The sequence below is a fragment of the Salmo salar genome, chromosome ssa14, assembly GCF_905237065.1.
Source record: "Salmo salar chromosome ssa14, Ssal_v3.1, whole genome shotgun sequence".
NCBI classification, from domain to species: domain Eukaryota; kingdom Metazoa; phylum Chordata; class Actinopteri; order Salmoniformes; family Salmonidae; genus Salmo; species Salmo salar.
In genome coordinates this window covers 12,208,785-12,228,016 of record NC_059455.1, presented here as the reverse complement: position 1 = coordinate 12,228,016, position 19,232 = coordinate 12,208,785, and the positions used below count along the sequence as shown (strand labels likewise).

The 19,232-nt window shown below is 44.0% G+C and overlaps 1 protein-coding gene across 8 annotated transcripts in view; it reads left to right on the top strand.

The window, feature by feature from the left end:
- LOC106568969 (CMP-N-acetylneuraminate-beta-1,4-galactoside alpha-2,3-sialyltransferase) overlaps positions 1 to 19,232 on the top strand; it is an 88,807-nt gene that overhangs the window by 29,645 nt on the left and 39,930 nt on the right. For 7 of the 8 annotated variants that reach the window (XM_045693888.1, XM_045693887.1, XM_045693886.1 and 4 more), the window contains 4 exons: positions 4,991 to 5,038; positions 6,866 to 6,908; positions 8,167 to 8,259; positions 16,348 to 16,442. In XM_045693888.1, coding sequence (XP_045549844.1) covers positions 4,991 to 5,038; positions 6,866 to 6,908; positions 8,167 to 8,259; positions 16,348 to 16,442 — 279 coding nt within the window. The remainder of the gene's footprint in view (positions 1 to 4,990; positions 5,039 to 6,865; positions 6,909 to 8,166; positions 8,260 to 16,347; positions 16,443 to 19,232) is intronic. The other variant, XM_045693893.1, reaches the window with a different exon arrangement.

The window sequence follows — 19,232 nt, the reverse complement described above, 5'->3', positions numbered from 1 at the left end:
CTAGAATAGCCATGCCTCCTGCTTTGCTTTAATGATCAAACAGAATACAATTCATGACTCCCGTCTCATTGTTCAGCAGAGGTCTGTTGGTTGTGCTTAATCATCAGCAGTTGAATAAAAGAACACGACAGCTGTCCTCTGCTTATTTTGATAGAGGAACATTTTGTTGCTTGTGAAGACATGGGATGGTTCTGTTTGAACCTGATCCTCGGTATGCAAGAGTTGGCCATATTTATCTCTTTGAAATATAAATTAAAAAGACAAATCTTTAAGGGGAAGTGGAAAGGAAATGTGGACCTGTTGCCAACTGCTAAAGATGACAAACCCTCATAAACAGGGCAGGGGGATTCAAAGGTCAGGGTTGGTCCGCAGTTAATTTAATTAAGTTAAACAGTTTTACATGGCCTGATAGGCAATGGTTACATTTATAAGCCCTCTGTAATGGGCCAGTCCAACCTGCCTGAAAGTCACATGGACTTTAGGAGTAGTCTCCTCTGTCTTGAGAATATTTTGTAGGGCAAAAAAAAACAATATGGTCACTTTGAGCCCAAGCTGTGTGTGGCTGTGTCTCTGTTCATTCGTTTTCTATCCGTCTCTGTGCTTGTTTATGTGCTTGTTTATCTGCTCTGTCTCCCAGGCCTACTCTTCCTTTTCCTATCGAGCCCTCTTGGTCTCAGTTGCTCCAACAGCTCACTGGTGATGGCACGAGTGCCATTCTGGCTCCTCTGATGTCCTCTAACCCATTTTGTTTGCAGAGATTGATTCTGAGCCCACTATAATATTCCAGTCTAAAGGTCAAAGCACCACAGGTAGAGGCGCTAGCCCTCTTTCATTGGGTGACAGTGGGAAAGTGGCGCAACCGGGATGCTTAGGGGCTCACGTTGGAACATCAACAACTCTCTGCTAACACTACAACAAAAGCCTTGTTTTATCCTCTCCTTATGTCTTTCTGAAGAGAATGTACTCATTCACTCTTTACTGTGGTCTTTGCATTCAGAAACCACAATAACAAACACTAAAATAAGGTGCATTTCATATATATATACACACACTACCGTTCAAAAGTTTGGGGTCACTTAGAAATGTCTTTGTTTTGAAAGAAAAGCAATTTTTTTGTCCATTTTTAAAATAACATGAAATTGGTCAGAAATACAGTGTAGACATTGATAATGTTGGAAATGACTATTGTAGCTGGAAACGGCTGATTTAAAAAAAATGGAATATCTACATAGGCGTACAGAGACGCATTATCAGCAACCATCACTCCTGTGTTCCAATGGCACGTTGTGTTAGCTAATCCAAGTTTATAATTTTAAAAGGCTAATTGATCATTAGAAAACCCTTTTGCAATTATGTTAGCACAGCTGAAAACTGTTGTCCTGATTACAGAAGCAATAAAACAGGCCTTCTTTACACTAGTTGATTATAGGATAAATAAAATAAGATAAAAGGATATCAAAGTGAAACAGTTCTCTAAAGACACAGGAGACAATAATACAAGAAACAACACTTCTGTAGCTTGTCAACTATGTGTCTGTCTATCCCTGTTCTCTCCTCTCTGCACAGGCCATACAAACGCTTCACACCGCGTGGCCGCTGCCACTCTAACCTGGTGGTCCCAGCGCGCACGACCCACGTGGAGTTCCAGGTCTCCGGCAGCCTCTGGAACTGCCGGTCTGCAGCCAACAAGGCTGCGTTCATCTCAGCCTATGCTACCCTCCAGTCCCTAGACTTCCTGGCGCTGACGGAAACATGGATTACCACAGATAACACTGCTACTCCTACTGCTCTCTCTTCGTCTGCCCACGTGTTCTCGCATACCCCTAGAGCATCGAGCCAGCGGGGTGGTGGCACTGGAATCCTCATCTCTCCCAAGTGGACATTCTCTCTTTCTCCCCTGACCCATCTGTCTATCTCCTCATTTGAATTCCATGCTGTCACAGTTACCAGCCCTTTCAAGCTTAACATCCTTATCATTTATCGCCCTCCAGGTTCCCTTGGAGAGTTCATCAATGAGCTTGACGCCTTGATAAGTTCCTTTCCTGAGGATGGCTCACCTCTCACAGTTCTGGGTGACTTTAACCTCCCCACGTCTACCTTTGACTCATTCCTCTCTGCCTCCTTCTTTCCACTCCTCTCCTCTTTTGACCTCACCCTCTCACCTTCCCCCCCTACTCACAAGGCAGGCAATACGCTTGACCTCATCTTTACTAGATGCTGTTCTTCCACTAATCTCATTGCAACTCCCCTCCAAATCTCCGACCACTACCTTGTATCCTTTTCCCTCTTGCTCTCATCCAACACTTCTCACTCTGCTCCTACTCGGATGGTATTGCGCCGTCCCAACCTTCGCTCTCTCTCTCCCGCTACTCTCTCCTCTTCCATCCTATCATCTCTTCCCTCTGCTCAAACCTTCTCCAACCTATCTCCTGATTCTGCCTCCTCAACCCTCCTCTCCTCCCTTTCTGCATCCTTTGATTTTCTCTGTCCCCTATCCTCCAGGCCGGCTCGGTCCTCCCCTCCTGCTCCGTGGCTCGACGACTCACTACGAGCTCACAGAACAAGGCTCCGGGCAGCCGAGCGGAAATGGAGGAAAACTCGCCTCCCCTGCGGACCTGGCATCCTTTCACTCACTCCTCTCTACATTCTCCTCTTCTGTCTCTGCTGCTAAAGCCACTTTCTACCACTCTAAATTCCAAGCATCTGCCTCTAACCCTAGGAAGCTCTTTGCTACCTTCTCCTCCCTCCTGAATCCTCCTCCCCCTCCCCCTCCTCCCTCTCTGCGGATGACTTCGTCAACCATTTTGAAAAGAAGGTTGACGATATCCGATCCTCGTTTGCTAAGTCAAACGACACCGCTGGTCCTGCTCACACTGCCCTACCCTGTGCTTTGACCTCTTTCTCCCCTCTCTCTCCAGATGAAATCTCGCGTCTTGTGACGGCCGGCCGCCCAACAACCTGCCCACTTGACCCTATCCCCTCCTCTCTTCTCCAGACCATTTCCGGAGACCTTCTCACCTCGCTCATCAACTCATCCTTGACCGCTGGCTACGTCCCTTCCGTCTTCAAGAGAGCGAGAGTTGCACCCCTTCTGAAAAAACCTACACTCGATCCCTCCGATGTCAACAACTACAGACCAGTATCCCTTCTTTCTTTTCTCTCCAAAACTCTTGAACGTGCCGTCCTTGGCCAGCTCTCCTGCTATCTCTCTCAGAATGACCTTCTTGATCCTAATCAGTCAGGTTTCAAGACTGGGCATTCAACTGAGACTGCTCTTCTCTGTGTCACGGAGGCTCTCCGCACTGCTAAAGCTAACTCTCTCTCCTCTGCTCTCATCCTTCTAGACCTATCTGCTGCCTTTGATACTGTGAACCATCAGATCCTCCTCTCCACCCTCTCCGAGTTGGGCATCTCCGGCGCGGCCCACGCTTGGATTGCGTCCTACCTGACAGGTCGCTCCTACCAGGTGGCGTGGCGAGAATCTGTCTCCGCACCATGCGCTCTCACCACTGGTGTCCCCCAGGGCTCTGTTCTAGGCCCTCTCCTATTCTCGCTATACACCAAGTCACTTGGCTCTGTCATATCCTCACATGGTCTCTCCTATCATTGCTATGCAGACGACACACAATTAATCTTCTCCTTTCCCCCTTCTGATAACCAGGCGGCGAATCGCATCTCTGCATGTCTGTCAGACATATCAGTGTGGATGACGGATCACCAGCTCAAGCTGAACCTCGGCAAGACGGAGCTGCTCTTCCTCCCGGGGAAGGACTGCCCGTTCCATGATCTCGCCATCACGGTTGACAACTCCCTTGTGTCCTCCTCCCAGAGTGCTAAGAACCTTGGCGTGATCCTGGACAACACCCTGTCGTTCTCCACTAACATCAAGGCGGTGACCCGATCCTGTAGGTTCATGCTCTACAACATTCGCAGAGTACGACCCTGCCTCACACAGGAAGCGGCGCAGGGCCTAATCCAGGCACTTGTCATCTCCCGTCTGGATTACTGCAACTCGCTGTTGGCTGGGCTCCCTGCCTGTGCCATTAAACCCCTACAACTCATCCAGAACGCCGCAGCCCGTCTGGTGTTCAACCTTCCCAAGTTCTCTCACGTCACCCCGCTCCTCCGCTCTCTCCACTGGCTTCCAGTTGAAGCTCGCATCCGCTACAAGACCATGGTGATTGCCTACAGAGCTGTGAAGGGAACGGCACCTCCATACCTTCAGGCTCTGATCAGGCCCTACACCCAAACAAGGGCACTGCGTTCATCCACCACTGGCCTGCTGGCCCCCCTACCTCTGAGGAAGCACAGTTCCCGCTCAGCCCAGTCAAAACTGTTCGCTGCTCTGGCACCCCAATGGTGGAACAAGCTCCCTCACGACGCCAGGACAGCGGAGTCAATCACCACCTTCCGGAGACACCTGAAACCCCACCTCTTTAAGGAATACCTAGGATAGGATAAAGTAATCCTTCTAACCCCCCCTTTAAAAGATTTAGATGCACTATTGTAATGTGGTTGTTCCACTGGATATCATAAGGTGAATGCACCATTTTGTAAGTCGCTCTGGATAAGAGCGTCTGCTAAATGACTTAAATGTAAATGTAAATGATTATCTGGAGCATCAGCATTTGTGGGTTCGATTTACAGGCTCAAAATGGCCAGAAACAAAGACTTTTCTTCTGAAACTCGTCAGTCTATTCTTGTTCTGAGAAATGAAGGCTATTCCATGCGAGAAATTGCCCAGAAACTGAAGATCTCGTACAGCGCTGTGTACTACTCCCTTCACAGAACAGCGCAAACTGTGCTTTTCTTTAAAAAACAAGGACATTTCTAAGTGACCCCAAACGTTTCAACGGTTGTGTATATATATAAAAACTTTGGGTACTAATGCCACTAACCTCTCCTCCTCCTCCTCCTTCCTCCTTGGCTGCGGACACTTTGCCATGGTAACCCCCACCGACTGGGTCTATCTGACCCTCTTGTGTTTCAGAGTTGGAAGCGGACATTGCTCTCACCGTGGGACAAATAGTAGGCTCAGGTACAAACCTTTCCCCTCTTTCCTCTCACCCCTCTTCAACAATACACTTCCAAGTGCCTCCTGAAAAGCATATTATACCTCAGCAGCCATGTCTGGGGGGGGTTCCTCATCTCTAAAAAGTTCACGCTTCTTTTGTTTCGTGCCAATAGAGCTTCTCTGCAGTCGACATCATCCCAATTAGAAAGTAAAATGCTTACATGGAACATGTCGTGGTATTGAAAGGCAAGCAGGGGAAGATGAAACGATCAGTAAATCTGGTCTTTGATAGACGGTATTACAGAGTAGGACAGTTTTTCATTTGATAGTTGCTGCTCATCGTTATTGGACTGTGTCGCCTCCCAACATCGTGCATGGCCAGACTCCCTGCAGGGCTCTGTGTCGCTGCCCACTGTTTTTACAAAGGCCCCACACTTAGCACCCTTTTCTCTGGAAAGGGCTACTGGACATGCTCCCAAACCGTTTTTGAAAGGCGTCCTATTGAGATGGGATGGCGAGCGAGAAATTCGTTTTACAGGCAAATGTGGCACCATCTCTCTCCAACCTTTTGAACCCAGTCAACAACCACGTATACCTTAGACATTGGATGGACCCCAGACACGGGTGAGTGGGTGAGTTTCAGCCGGCCGGATCCGAAAAGAGCACAACTGAGCTGCACGTAGACTCCTCTCGACTTTGACCACATATCCCCAAACCCAATGTGAATGGAGCAAATAAAGCACAGCTCAATTATTCATGTCGCTTGTATTAAATGTGATTCAACATCGCCCTCTGTTGATCACCAGAATAGTGCCTCTTGATCAGTCATGGAAAAGGGGCATAAAGTAAAGGTTAGGTGGCAACACAGAGTCTGAAGGCATCTGGCGCTTGGTGGTTTCAGTGACCAAGGTTTGTGCTGTACAGGCAGGGTCCCGCTGCTTTCTCCGCTCAGCTCAGGCTACAACGAGCTTCCTTCCACTGACACACATTCATAGCCGCTACATTAAAACCCATGGCCCCATCCACCCGTTCCTCTCTCTCTCTCTTTCTCTCCTCTAGCATCCCTCTGAAGGCGTAGCACAACCACAGGAGTGGTGAGAACTGCTTCCCTTTCGCCCTTTTCTCCCCAATTGCTAATTGTATTGTTTTGATGAGGTGTCATTTATGTAACAGGCATGTTTTTGAAATGGCTGTCCTTCCATGTTTATTGCATCACAGATATAGCCTATAGTATTTACTGGCTTCATTAGAAGATGCTGTTCAGTTGTGAGTAATGGTAAAGATATGGATAATTGAAGAACGGTGTAGCTTTTAGAGATTCACTAGTAATGTACTGTAAGTCTTTGCTGTATTTCAGAGACATGGCAAAATGTCAATACTTCAGTAACAGTTGGTTCCAGAGACCTGGGGCATTCTGTTGGCCTAACGGTTTGACAGAATGACATATAAACGAAGTCAGCATGCCTCGTAGTAGATTGCCGTCATGCCGAGTCACGTCCAGGTCACAATGATGGATACATGTGTACACAAACGGACTGAAGTGGAATTCAAATAACTGTCTTGCGGAATTAATTTCCATGTTGAAGGACACGCTATTACTAAGCTGTTAACAGTTTTCTCTTGTCTCAGGGAAAAACAGCAGGTAGATCTTTTTAAAGGCACATTTGGCTTGTGCTTCTTTCCCCCTCTCTACTGAAAAAGCCTAAACGCCGACTACGCTTGAAACGACACCTATGGACCGACCCCACACGGTCCTCCATAGGTGAAACACAACTGCTGTTTTTAACTTTTTTTTAAATTCACAAGCCATTTTAACTCCTGTATGTTAATTTCAGTTTTCTCTCTTTCTAGTGTATGATAAGCAGGGCTTTCTGCTGAAGCTGGATGGACAGTTGTAAGTAAAACGACGTTTTTGGTAAAGTACAATTTTATCATTTTAAACCATTAGGGTTTGGTTACTCATCTCCGATTGATTGTTGTAGCTGGTTGTCCGAGGCTATTTTTTTTAAGGAATGGGCTTAGCTATAACCAAGACGTCTCCCCTCATAAGAATGGGCCGTATTCAGTTTGAACAAAAACAAATCAGAAACTGAACTGGAGATGGTGTCCTGAATATTAGTTGTATTCTTAGATAGACTCTGATTCTTAGATGACACGTAGCCCAATAGATGAAATCAATGGGATAATTAATCAAATGTGACATTGAACTTGTGACTTATTAATCTCACATCCACCAGTCCATTCAAATAAACATTAATTGGGATTATTTTAGCCAATTTGACACCAAGCAGGTGTGCTGGGTCGAATTGTAATGGCCATATTAATCTCTATATGGCTAATGAGTGTCAAGGTTTGTTTGATGGTTTAAATGGAGGTGTGGGTTCTGGCTTATATGCAAACTTGAGTAATTGTATTTTGTTGGCGTGAGAGCTCAGCTATGTGTGTGTGTGTGTGTTGCACTCCCACTGTAAACTTTCATATGAGGCCTCAGTCCCTCGTCCCCTAGCTCACAGGCCATATTCTCATCACCACTCCGGCCTCTCAGAGGACATATCTGTCCTCACCATACATTCACACTATAAGCACAACTTCAGGACAGGGGTTATGCTGGTTCTTATCTGGGGCTGCTAATACAACTGCCTACAGCAGTGGTCACCAATTCTGATCACTCCCTCTGACCTAGCAAAGATAGCATGTCAGCAAGAGACCCCAGTCCTCTCCAGCTACAGCCTGTCCATCCACGCCCCTCCTCCACCCTGCCATACCCCCCCCCCATCTCATCAACACTGACTTGGTGTGTGACAGATAGGCCTCCCATAACGCTGGGACCTCCCTCCTTTCCCCCTGTTTATTTGAACTTGTCTCATGCCATATAGCAGGTAATTAATGAGTATGATTGCAGTGAGGAGGAGATACAAGGGGCTGGTTTGAACTTGATCTTCTTAGTCCCTACTTTACCTTTTTAAATTGGACAGGAACAGCATAGGGCGGGCTTAAGGGGACATATCAAACTGTTTTTAGTTCTATCTTCCAGGGAGATCTTTGTCTAAATTGGATTATGTGTAGAAGTGCAAACACTGCTTGTTATCAGGTCACGTTGTCCTCAGTCTCATCTAATCCCCTTTATCCTCCCCTCTTGGCGACACTTACAGGCCAGCGGAGTTGGCGTACAAGTATGGCAACCTCAGCGAAGGAGTTTGCAAGCCGGGCTACGCAGCGGCAAAGATGACCGCCATCTATCCCAAGTGAGCAAAACTCCTTCTGTTCTCTCTTCAGGGTTTGATTAAAGCCATTTGGTGCATCTCAAGAGTCTTAACCTCTTGGGGCTATGTGGGACGCTAGCGTGCCACCCGTGGTGCACCCTATCAACAGCAGGTGCATTTCAAGAGCGGCAAATTTGAAACCAAATAAATGTCAAAATTCAAATTTTTCAAACATACAACTATCTTACACCCTTTGAAAGATAAACATCTCCTTAATCTAACCACGTTGTCCGATTTCAAAAAGGTTTTACGGCGAAAGCATAAAGTTAGATTATGTTAGGAGAGTACATTGACAATAGCTGTGTGTAATGTTTTGTCAATTCAAAGACAGGCGTCACCAAAACCATAAAACCAGCTAAAATGATGCACTAACCTTTTACAATCTCCATCAGATGACACTCCTAGGACATTATGTTAGACAATGCATGCATTTTTAGTTCTATCAAGTTCATATTTATATCCAAAAACAGCGTTTTACTATGGCATTGATGTTGAGGAAATCGTTTCCCTCCAATAACCGGCAGTCAAGTCAGCACCACAAATTAAATAATTAAAATTAGAAAACATTGGTAAAATATTATATTGTCATTTAAAGAATTATAGATTTACATCTCTTGAACGCAATCGACTTGCCAGATTTAAAAATAACCTTACTGGGAAATCACACTTTGCAATAATCTGAGCACTGCGCCCAGAAAAATACGCTTTGCTATACAGACAAACGGCCATGTTGGAGAGATCAATCGAAAATACTATGTAAATAATCCATTACCTTTGATTCTCTTCATCAGATGTCACTTCCAGGAATCCCAGGTCCATAACGAATGTAGTTTTGTTCAAAAAAGCTCATCATTTATATCCAAAAAGCTCCGTGTTGTTAGCACATGATCTAAGCCCGCCGGACTTCGCGTCATGAACGAGGGGAAAAAAATATATTTACGTTCGTTCAAACATGTCAAACGTTGTATAGCATAAATCATTAGTGCCTTTTTAACCAGAACATGAATAATATTCAAGGTGGACGAATGCATTCTCTTTTAAAACGTTTTGGAACGAGGGTACCCAACATGACCTCGCGCCAGAGTCTAATCGGCCATCACCGTTCCAAGGCTCTTGTTCGGTCAGATCTCATAGTAGAAGATTCAAAACACTTTGTAAAGGCTGGTGACATCTAGTGGAAGCAATAGGAAGTGCCAAAACATTAATCAGCCCCTGTGTGTTTCAATGGCATTGGCTTAAAGGTAATTCAACACATCAGGTATCCACTTCCTGTCAGAAAATGTCTCAGGGTTTTGCCTGCCAAATGAGTTCTGTTATACTCACAGACACCATTCAAACAGTTTTAGAAACTTTAGGGTGTTTTCTATCCATATATAATAAGTATATGCATATTCTAGTTACTGGGTAGGATTAGTAACCAGATTAAATCGGGTACGTTTTTTTATCCAGCCGTGAAAATACTGCCCCCTAGCCCCAAAAGGTTAAGAGGCTTCCTCTCCTTGTCTCCACCCCTTTTGTACTTTGCACTGACTTGAAAACTTGGGGTGGCAGGTAGCGTTGGGCCAGTAACCGAAAGGTTGCTAGATTAAATCCCCGAGCTGACAAGGTAGAAATCTGTCGTTCTGCCTCTGAACAAGGCAGTTAACCTGTTGGGGCTAGGGGGGCAGTATTTTCACGGCTGGATAAAAAAACGTACCCGATTTAATCTGGTTACTAATCCTACCCAGTAACTAGAATATGCATATACTTATTATATATGGATAGAAAACACCCTAAAGTTTCTAAAACTGTTTGAATGGTGTCTGTGAGTATAACAGAACTCATTTGGCAGGCAAAACCCTGAGACATTTTCTGACAGGAAGTGGATACCTGATGTGTTGAATTACCTTTAAGCCTATGCCATTGAAACACACAGGGGTTGATTAATGTTTTGGCACTTCCTATTGCTTCCACTAGATGTCACCAGCCTTTACAAAGTGTTTTGAGTCTTTTACTGTGAGATCTGACCGAACAAGAGCCATGGAACGGTGATGGCCGATTAGACTCTGGCCGCGAGTTCATGTTGGGTACCCTCGCTCCAATACGTTATAAAAGAGAATGCATTCGTCCCACCTTGAATATTATTCATGTTCTGGTTAAAAGGCACTAATGATTTATGCTATACAACGTTTGATATGTTTGAACGAACGTAAATATATTTTTTCCCCTCGTTCATGACGAAGTCCGGCTGGCTTAGATCATGTGCTAACAACACAGAGCTTTTTGGATATAAATGATGAGCTTTTTTGAACAAAACTACATTCGTTATGGACCTGGGATTCCTGGAAGTGACATCTGATGAAGAGAATCAAAGGTAATGGATTATTTACATAGTATTTTCGATTTTAGATCTCTCCAACATGGCCGTTTGTCTGTATAGCAAAGCGTATTTTTCTGGGCGCAGTGCTCAGATTATTGCAAAGTGTGATTTCCCAGTAAGGTTATTTTTAAATCTGGCAAGTTGATTGCGTTCAAGAGATGTAAATCTATAATTCTTTAAATGACAATATAATATTTTACCAATGTTTTCTAATTTTAATTATTTAATTTGTGGTGCTGACTTGACTGCCGGTTATTGGAGGGAAACGATTTCCTCAACATCAATGCCATAGTAAAACGCTGTTTTTGGATATAAATATGAACTTGATAGAACTAAAAATGCATGCATTGTCTAACATAATGTCCTAGGAGTGTCATCTGATGGAGATTGTAAAAGGTTAGTGCATCATTTTAGCTGGTTTTATGGTTTTGGTGACCCTGTCTTTGAATTGACAAAACATTACACACAGCTATTGTCAATGTACTCTCCTAACATAATCTAACTTTATGCTTTCGCCGTAAAACCTTTTTGAAATCGGACAACGTGGTTAGATTAAGGAGATGTTTATCTTTCAAAGGGTGTAAGATAGTTGTATGTTTGAAAAATTTGAATTTTGACATTTATTTGGTTTCAAATTTGCCGCTCTTGAAATGCACCTGCTGTTGATAGGGTGCACCACGGGTGGCACGCTAGCGTCCCACATAGCCCCAAGAAGTTAACCCACTGTTCCTAGGCCGTCATTGTAAATAAGAATTTGTTCTTAACTGACTTGCCTAGTTAAATAAAGGTTAAACCAATTATTATAATTTTTTTTAAACATGTAAGATGAAGGCAAATTCATAGTAGGCATATGCCATATTTCAGCTCAGTGCAGATGAAGATGGAGAGATGAGGAAAGGCAGCCACTCTAGACTTTTGAGACGCTCCCCTGGAGACGTTATGTCATTACTCCAGCCAGCATGGCCTACGGGGAACAACTCGTAAAACATAAAAGCCCCACTTTTCCACACAATCTTTTAGGTTTCAGTCATGTTTCATTCATTCATTTCCTCACCACAAACTTCATACCATTTCCTCGTCAGCCCTCCGAACACAAAAGCATCTCTGTTGGGAGAGCGTAACCCCTCATCCTACCCCCATTTGAAATGGTTGCCAGCGGTGCCTCAGAGGCTTATTGTCAGAGGGGCACCGACTTCCTGTCCAGGAGGGCATGACTCACTTCCTCCTTCAAACACAATCCACGGAACACTTGACGGCCCTCCGTGATGTCACTGGGCCTTTGATGCCATCCCTCCACCCTTCTCTCCAGCCATAGGTCATTATTCCATGAGGGCTCATCAGCTATGGCCAATAGAGGGACATTTTCCACATAGCAGAAGATTTTCCCAAGGCATTTTACTCAGCTGCTCCTAAATGTGGAAGATGGTGACGCCATCTTAACATACGATGAGGTTGTGTTGATGCTTAGTCTGCGAAAAGATGGCAAATAGTGTCTCATAATGCTCATATTCGCTTAGACCAGCAATGACTGTGACAGCTTTATTATAGATATCCTGAAATTTCTTGTATTCTGTGTGTTGTTTTACTTTCTGAACAGAAATGACTGGCATTTTTGTGTAGATAATCGATTTTTGTACGGAAACCAAAAGGGGCCGTCGAGGCGTGTTACACAAATAGGCTTATGATTATTATGACTTGAGGGAAAAGGGCTTACTTGGAAGAGGTACGTTGGGAACTGCCCTCCCAACTAGGAGGCTGTGTGTTAACGATGTCTCCCAACCACTTCCTCTAATCAGCCACACGTTTTCAGATCAAAGTTCCCTACAACAGAGAGCACCTGCTTGGGACCGCATTGATTACTACCACGTTCACTTCAGTCCCACACAGTTCAATTAGCACTATTAATAGCTTAGAGTGACAAAGTTGGGTGTATCTGTTAGATGTCCTAGAGTTTGAGGTTTGTCATGTGTGATGGGGGAAAGCAAAACGTGATTGGTCGTACATGACATGTACAAACACAGATGCCAAACCGCTTGACTTTTTTTTTCTCTCAAAAACTGTTACAGCCTGAATTCAAAATGGATTAAATATACTTTTTTCTCACCCATCTACGCATAATACCACACATTTCTTTAACATTCACACCCATGATTCAATACACCTTTTGCAGCGATTGCAGCTGTGAGTCTTTCTGGGTATGTCTCTAAGAGGTTTGCACAACTGGATTGTTTAATATTAGCATGTTATTCTTTTGAAAATTCTTCCTCTGTCAAGTTGGTTATTGATCATTGCTAGACAACTGTTTTCAGGTCTTCCCATAGATTTTCAAGCCAATATAAGTTTAAACTTTAACTTAGCCACTCAGTAACATTCAATGTGGTCTTGATGAGCAACTCCAGTGAATATTTGGCCTTGTTTTAAGTTATTGTTCTGCTGAAAGGCAAATTCATCTCCCAGTGTCCAGTGGAAAGCAGACTGAGCCAGGTTTTCCTCTAGAATTTGGCCAGTGCTTAACTCTATTCTGTTTTATTTTTTATCTCTCTAGTCCTTAACGATTACAAGCTTACCCATACCATGATGCAGCCACCACTATGCTCGAAAGTATGTTACTCAGTAATGTGTTGTATTGGATTTGCCCCAAATATAACTTTTTGTCCTGAATACAAAGTGTCAGTGACACAAAATCTCAATTTAATCCATTTTAAATGTACGACACATTTTTTGTTGTTGATGAAAAAGTCAAGGGGTGTGAATGCTTTCTAAAGGCACTGTATGTCTGTAAACGGCTACCTCTTCTTGGCCACTTTTCCATGTCAGGCCACTCTCATAGAGGAGTTTCAACCCCAGCTCTGAATGCCAGATCTGAATCCCGTCTTTGGTCTCTCATGGCCAAATTGGTTAATAATGCATGTAAAGATGTAGCCAACATTTTCTTTTTGGCAAATTACATTTTTGGCATAAATTAATTTAGTCTGTAGTAAAAACAACTGATGGTTATTTACTTGGCCAGATCCCTTAACCCCCTGAATTTGAGGTCCCTCCCTAATCATCTCCATCCTCCATGTTTGTCCTCTTCCAAAAGGCCCTGCCCAGTGGAATCCAATTTATTTTCAACGCTTCCTCTCCCCTCACGCCAAACTGTTTGTATTGGAGCTCTAAATCAAGTGTTGGCGGTGAACTTGGGCGGCGCGGTTATGAAAATATGGCCCCCAGTGAGAGGAAATGAGCACAATGTGCCTGGGCCTCCTGTTTTGGGAGCACTCTCTCTTTAAGACAAGCAAACTATCCCCTATCTGTCCATCCATAGGCTAGGATACTCTTGACAGTTATTTAATGCCCGGCTCGGCCCCTGAAGCCACACATTAATGAGTCACGGTTTGTTTTGTCAAGGGTCTTTGCCCGTCTGTTTCTGTCAGGTGATGTGTGGAGAGAGAGACAGACATGACTGTTACTCTTTCTTTCTTGGTGCATCAAGTGCAATTAAGGAGTTTGGAGGACGAGGACAAGTGGCTCCTCTTGTAAACTGTGTTTGCTCATTGAGTTCAGACACGATCATTAGGATGTGAAGTTTGGTGACCTGATAGCGGAATCGGATTCCTTTGGTGTTAGTAGCCAGCTTGACTGGGTGCACTGTGGGCAGCCAGCTGAAACTAGTGGTTGGTTAAGTCAACCCGTGGATGTAGACGCAGCCCCCCTGGGGGTTAGCCTAGTGAAGTCAGCCTGAGTTCCTCCTCCAGATGTTGTGGTTTTGCGTCCCAGGCCTGTGTGAGTTGTAGAGAATGTCTTTTTGCTGTCAGTGTAAACACCATGGGGGCCTCACTGTGTAATCACAGCGAACTAGTAGTCTCACACACTGACACTCGCTCTCACATTGGTCCTCTATGCTGTGTAGGTTTTCATAGGATGCAAAAAGATTTTCCCTGTAAGTACTTAAAATGGGCTTACAATATAGTATAGCATGTCATGTTTATCCATACACATTTTTATGACTAGAATCACCTAAATCTAATCTCAGATGACTTTTCTACCACAACCACATTTTTCAAAAGAGCTTCTAATCATACAAAGAATTTCTCCACAAGAATCACTTCTGACATATAAACCGTCCTAGGACCAGTAATACCCTTGTTTAAACCCCAATCTGCGACCACGTTATGAGTACGTTAAGTGCGAGCTGTAAAAGTGGAGCGTTGGAGGCGCGGGCTTGTTAAACGAGGACACTGGTTCTTTCCCCAGCGAGACAGCGGGTCATAAAAACAGACATCCATCGTCCGGCCACACTTCCAGAAGCAGCACGTACAGCCCAGGTCTGAGGCCTGACCAGGGGAAGTGGCTCTTTTTTGATTTGAGAGGAGTGCTTTATCAAATAGTGGTTGGCGTAGGAGCACTTTGTTCGTACGCTGGCTGTTTCTGCAAACATTTACCAATCAACACTGCCTACTTCAGTAAGACATTTCCTTGAAACATCCCTTCCCAAATCGTCTGGGACAGATTAACACTGACATCAATACATCGCCAGGACACGTATACCCAGACTGTGTCAAGAATGGTTTCGGCCTTTTCCTGGGAAGAAACATTGTCGATAAGAGTACATGTAGCAGACTTGTTCTCTATTTTTCCCTTCTTCCTTGAGTCAACCCATTTTGCACCCTGTGTGCACGGGATGGGTTCGGTGAACGGGGGAGTGGAGAAGTGGGATGACGCGGTTAGATTGAGTGGAACAAGCGTCTCCTCTTACGGCCCAGTGTCTTTAACTCCTGGCGGGGAATTAACACCAGAGCCCCAGGGTCACGGTAGAGTTAAGTGGGGGCCACGGGCTTCTTAGGGAGGAAGAAACGCTTTTAGAAAAACTGTCAGCTTCTAAGTTAGTGTCCAGAGAGACATCAGGGTTGTGCACCCCCAGACCCACGTACTCTGCTTGATAACTCACTCACCTGTGTATTGGGTTATCAGGTAAACTCTGTTGCTCATTGGCAAGTCTCAATTCAACTTGATGAACACAGCAATCGATCTATGGTGAATCTCTCACTGAACATTATCTGGAGCAGGAAAGGGCTCGCTGTTGAACTCTGCATCTAGAAATGAGAGGACATCGCAACACAGTAGGCCTATTTTGGTTATCTTGAGTCATGCTGGACTTCTCATGAGTGGACAGACGAACTGTTTTACAAGTTTTATATTATTTGACTTCAATTAAATGCAGTCTCAAATGGCCGCCTGGCCCTTTTTAATAGCCGGGCACATATTTCAGCAAATAAACAAGTTTTCAAATAAATGCTGGGTTTAAAATAATTATTCACGAGGTTACAATGGACACAGCTCTGATATTCCCACAGTCATGTGCATTAAACATGTATTTTTTATTCTGTCATTGTTGCTAGCCGTTGCCTCCCCCGTCCCTAATTATTTTTTTTCCATGGTGCTGAAGCGCAAAATCAGGTGTATGATAGGCAGCCTAGTCTTTGCACATCTGATCTGCGATGGATTTGTTGTTATGTTTATACAAGTTATACGGGTCACAATAAATATTGCGGTAGTCTTTTTAACATTTTATTGAGAAAATGCACACAGCTTTTGAAGTAAATAGACGCAAGGCTCAAATAGGAGCCCGTCTCTAATTAGTGCCGTTTTTCTTCAGCGATTGAAACGCCAGGCTATTTATTGAAGTTTTACAGTAATCTCTCCTGTTTTTCTTTCTACTGTTCTCACAGGTTCATGAAGCCAGCTCCCATGTTTCTCGACCGGAACTTCAGGCGGCTGGCCAAAGTCTGCAATTACTTGCCTCCATTTGGATTCAAAACACAAGGTACGACAAATTGTGTGTCTAACGTTAGACAGATTTGATTATTCCATGTATCTCATTGATGGCAATGGATATGTCATTAACTTGTCATGGTGGATTTGGAACTGCGTATAGATGATGATTTGGGCTGGATATGTAAGCTAAAGAGAAGAGGGTGCCAGAGCTCTACCATCCTTATCACCACGGGCCAGTTAGCGCATCTTCACGCTTGGTGATATATAGCTGGCAGAACATCCCTCCTGGCCTACTTGGGTTGATCTCACGCTGCTCCTGTCATGCTCTCTGATGGTTACACACACTGCCACTGACTGTGCCTTTTTGCCTGGGTTGGGGCAAAGGGTCGAGGGTGAGAATGGGATGCTTGGATATTACAGGACGTTTCTTGCTACAGCAACATCTAGACAGTGAGACAACACTTCAGTTTCTCTGAACTTATACAAACTTTTCTTTTCTGGCCTTTTCTTCAACACCCATCCTAAAGGTGAAATGCATCAAAATACTTAAGTCTTCATTCTTTCCTCGGTTGTGAAACAGTAGGGCTAGCACAATAACCAACTGTTATGGATGAAGACCGTCATGAAAATAAAATTAGAATAAAATAAAAAATTATATTGAACAGCTGACTGAATGACCAAAATGCAGGAGCAGCACACATAGAAATAGAGTGAATAGAACAGGCTTGGAACCTCTAACCCTGGCAATTTGACTGGCATACGCATACTCATGGGTACAATCCCAATGTCTGCCTGCTATTGTGATGTAATAATTTCCATGGAAATGTAGAATGTTCATTGAAATGATGTGGCTCATGCAATGGAATGTACTTTTTTGTAATGTGAGTTGAATCAACAAATCATAGCACATATTTGACTTCCTAATTTGCTCATAGGTCGAACATATACAGGTTAAGACAACGTCGTCACAAATCTGAGGCCAGCGCCGTTGTTAACTGGAATAGCCGGTCCCATTGTTGCAAAGAGTTATGGGATATTAGAATCCCGTTGTCTCAACATAGCTTTGCTTCTATGGGTACACTCGTAATGGCTGCCAGTCCACCCATTATTCCATCATTGACTTGAATGGGGACTCCTGTTTTATTTCATTTTTTTGTCAGATTTTATTTTATAAACATTACAAACGACAAAATCATACAAACATCAACTACAACACACCTGCCCAGACCCACTAGCACTCACCTCCATCACCAGCGCCCGCATCACTTTCCGCCACATGGCCTGAAACTGCATCATTTTGTTACTCTCCCTAGCCTACGCACTTTCAATATTTAAAAAATGAATCCTTCAATTTTCCCATTTGTTATTGTTGGCGGATTAATTTCCACTGTTTTAGTATTAAAACATTTATTTTTTTAAAGAGAATTGGCAAATCCATCGGGTATCTCACTACACCCCCATATGCCATGTCTTGAAATATGCAGACAGACGGTTTAAAAGTAGGTTTACATTGTGGTAGGTTTACATTGTGAGGGGAACGGCACCTCCGTACCTTCAGGCTCTGATCAGGCCCTACACCCAAACAAGGGCACTCCGTTCATCCACCTCTGGCCTGCTCGCCTCCCTACCTCTGAGGAAGCACAGTTCCCGCTCAGCCCAGTCAAAACTGTTCGCTGCTCTGGCACCCCAATGGTGGAACAAGCTCCCTCACGACGCCAGGACAGCGGAGTCAATCACCACCTTCCGGAGACACCTGAAACCCCACCTCTTCAAGGAATACCTGGGATAGGATAAAGTAATCCTTCTAACCCCCCCCTTAAAAGATTTAGATGCACTATTGTAAAGTGGTTGTTCCACTGGATATTATAGGTGAATGCACCAATTTGTAAGTCGCTCTGGATAAGAGCGTCTGCTAAATGACTAAAATGTAAAAAAAAAAACATGTAAAAATGTATTTCTGACAGCCAACTTTCTAGTGCCGCCCAGAACTTTCGGACTTAATAGCATTCCCAGAAAGCATGGATTATTGAGTCATTCGTTTTACACTTAAGACATTACTCTGCCCTTGTCTATACATTAGCCCATTCTTTTCAATTAATTATATTTCTGTCAGCACATGCGGCCAGAAGAGGGGGAGAAAATGTGCCCCCCTAATATGTTTCTTTTTACAACAAAACAAAACAATTTTAACGGTTATTACCGTCATCCAAAATTCCACCTAGTCACATCTCAATACGGGTTTAGGTAGCTCACTGACGAGGCCGTCAAGAATCTATGCATTTTACGAATCAAACATGAGCACATCATGCGATCGGAATTGGGAAGATAGAGCATGAATTCAGTCTACCCTTTATCATTCAATTTCCAACACTTAGGAGCGAAGTGCATGTAAAGGTACACTGAATGTTACCTTTGTGCTCTGGCAAGAGCCCTCTACCCCACACTCACACCCTGGTTTTCAAAGGCAAGTGCGCTACACCTGGTTTCTGTTTTCTCCACGGTTTGTGACTGCAGTGGGGTTTCCCTTTTAGCTGTATTCATGTGGAGAGGTGATACGTGTGGACCTTGAATAGAACTCCACAAAGGATTCCAAATTAGGAGCAAAAAAAATAGAAACCTTGAAAATAAAAGTTTATTTGTACTTTTTTTTGCGACCAAGCAGCCTTGTTTGCTAGACTTAAAAACACAGGGGAAACCTCCATTCTTTATGTGGTTTCTAGCCTCTCCATCATACTATAAGCAAGCATCGGGGGGCAGTTTTTTCACACAGACCTTTTTGACACCTGGACCTATATATTGGTATTAGCTTTTGGATTGCCTAGACCAGGTATTCCCAAAC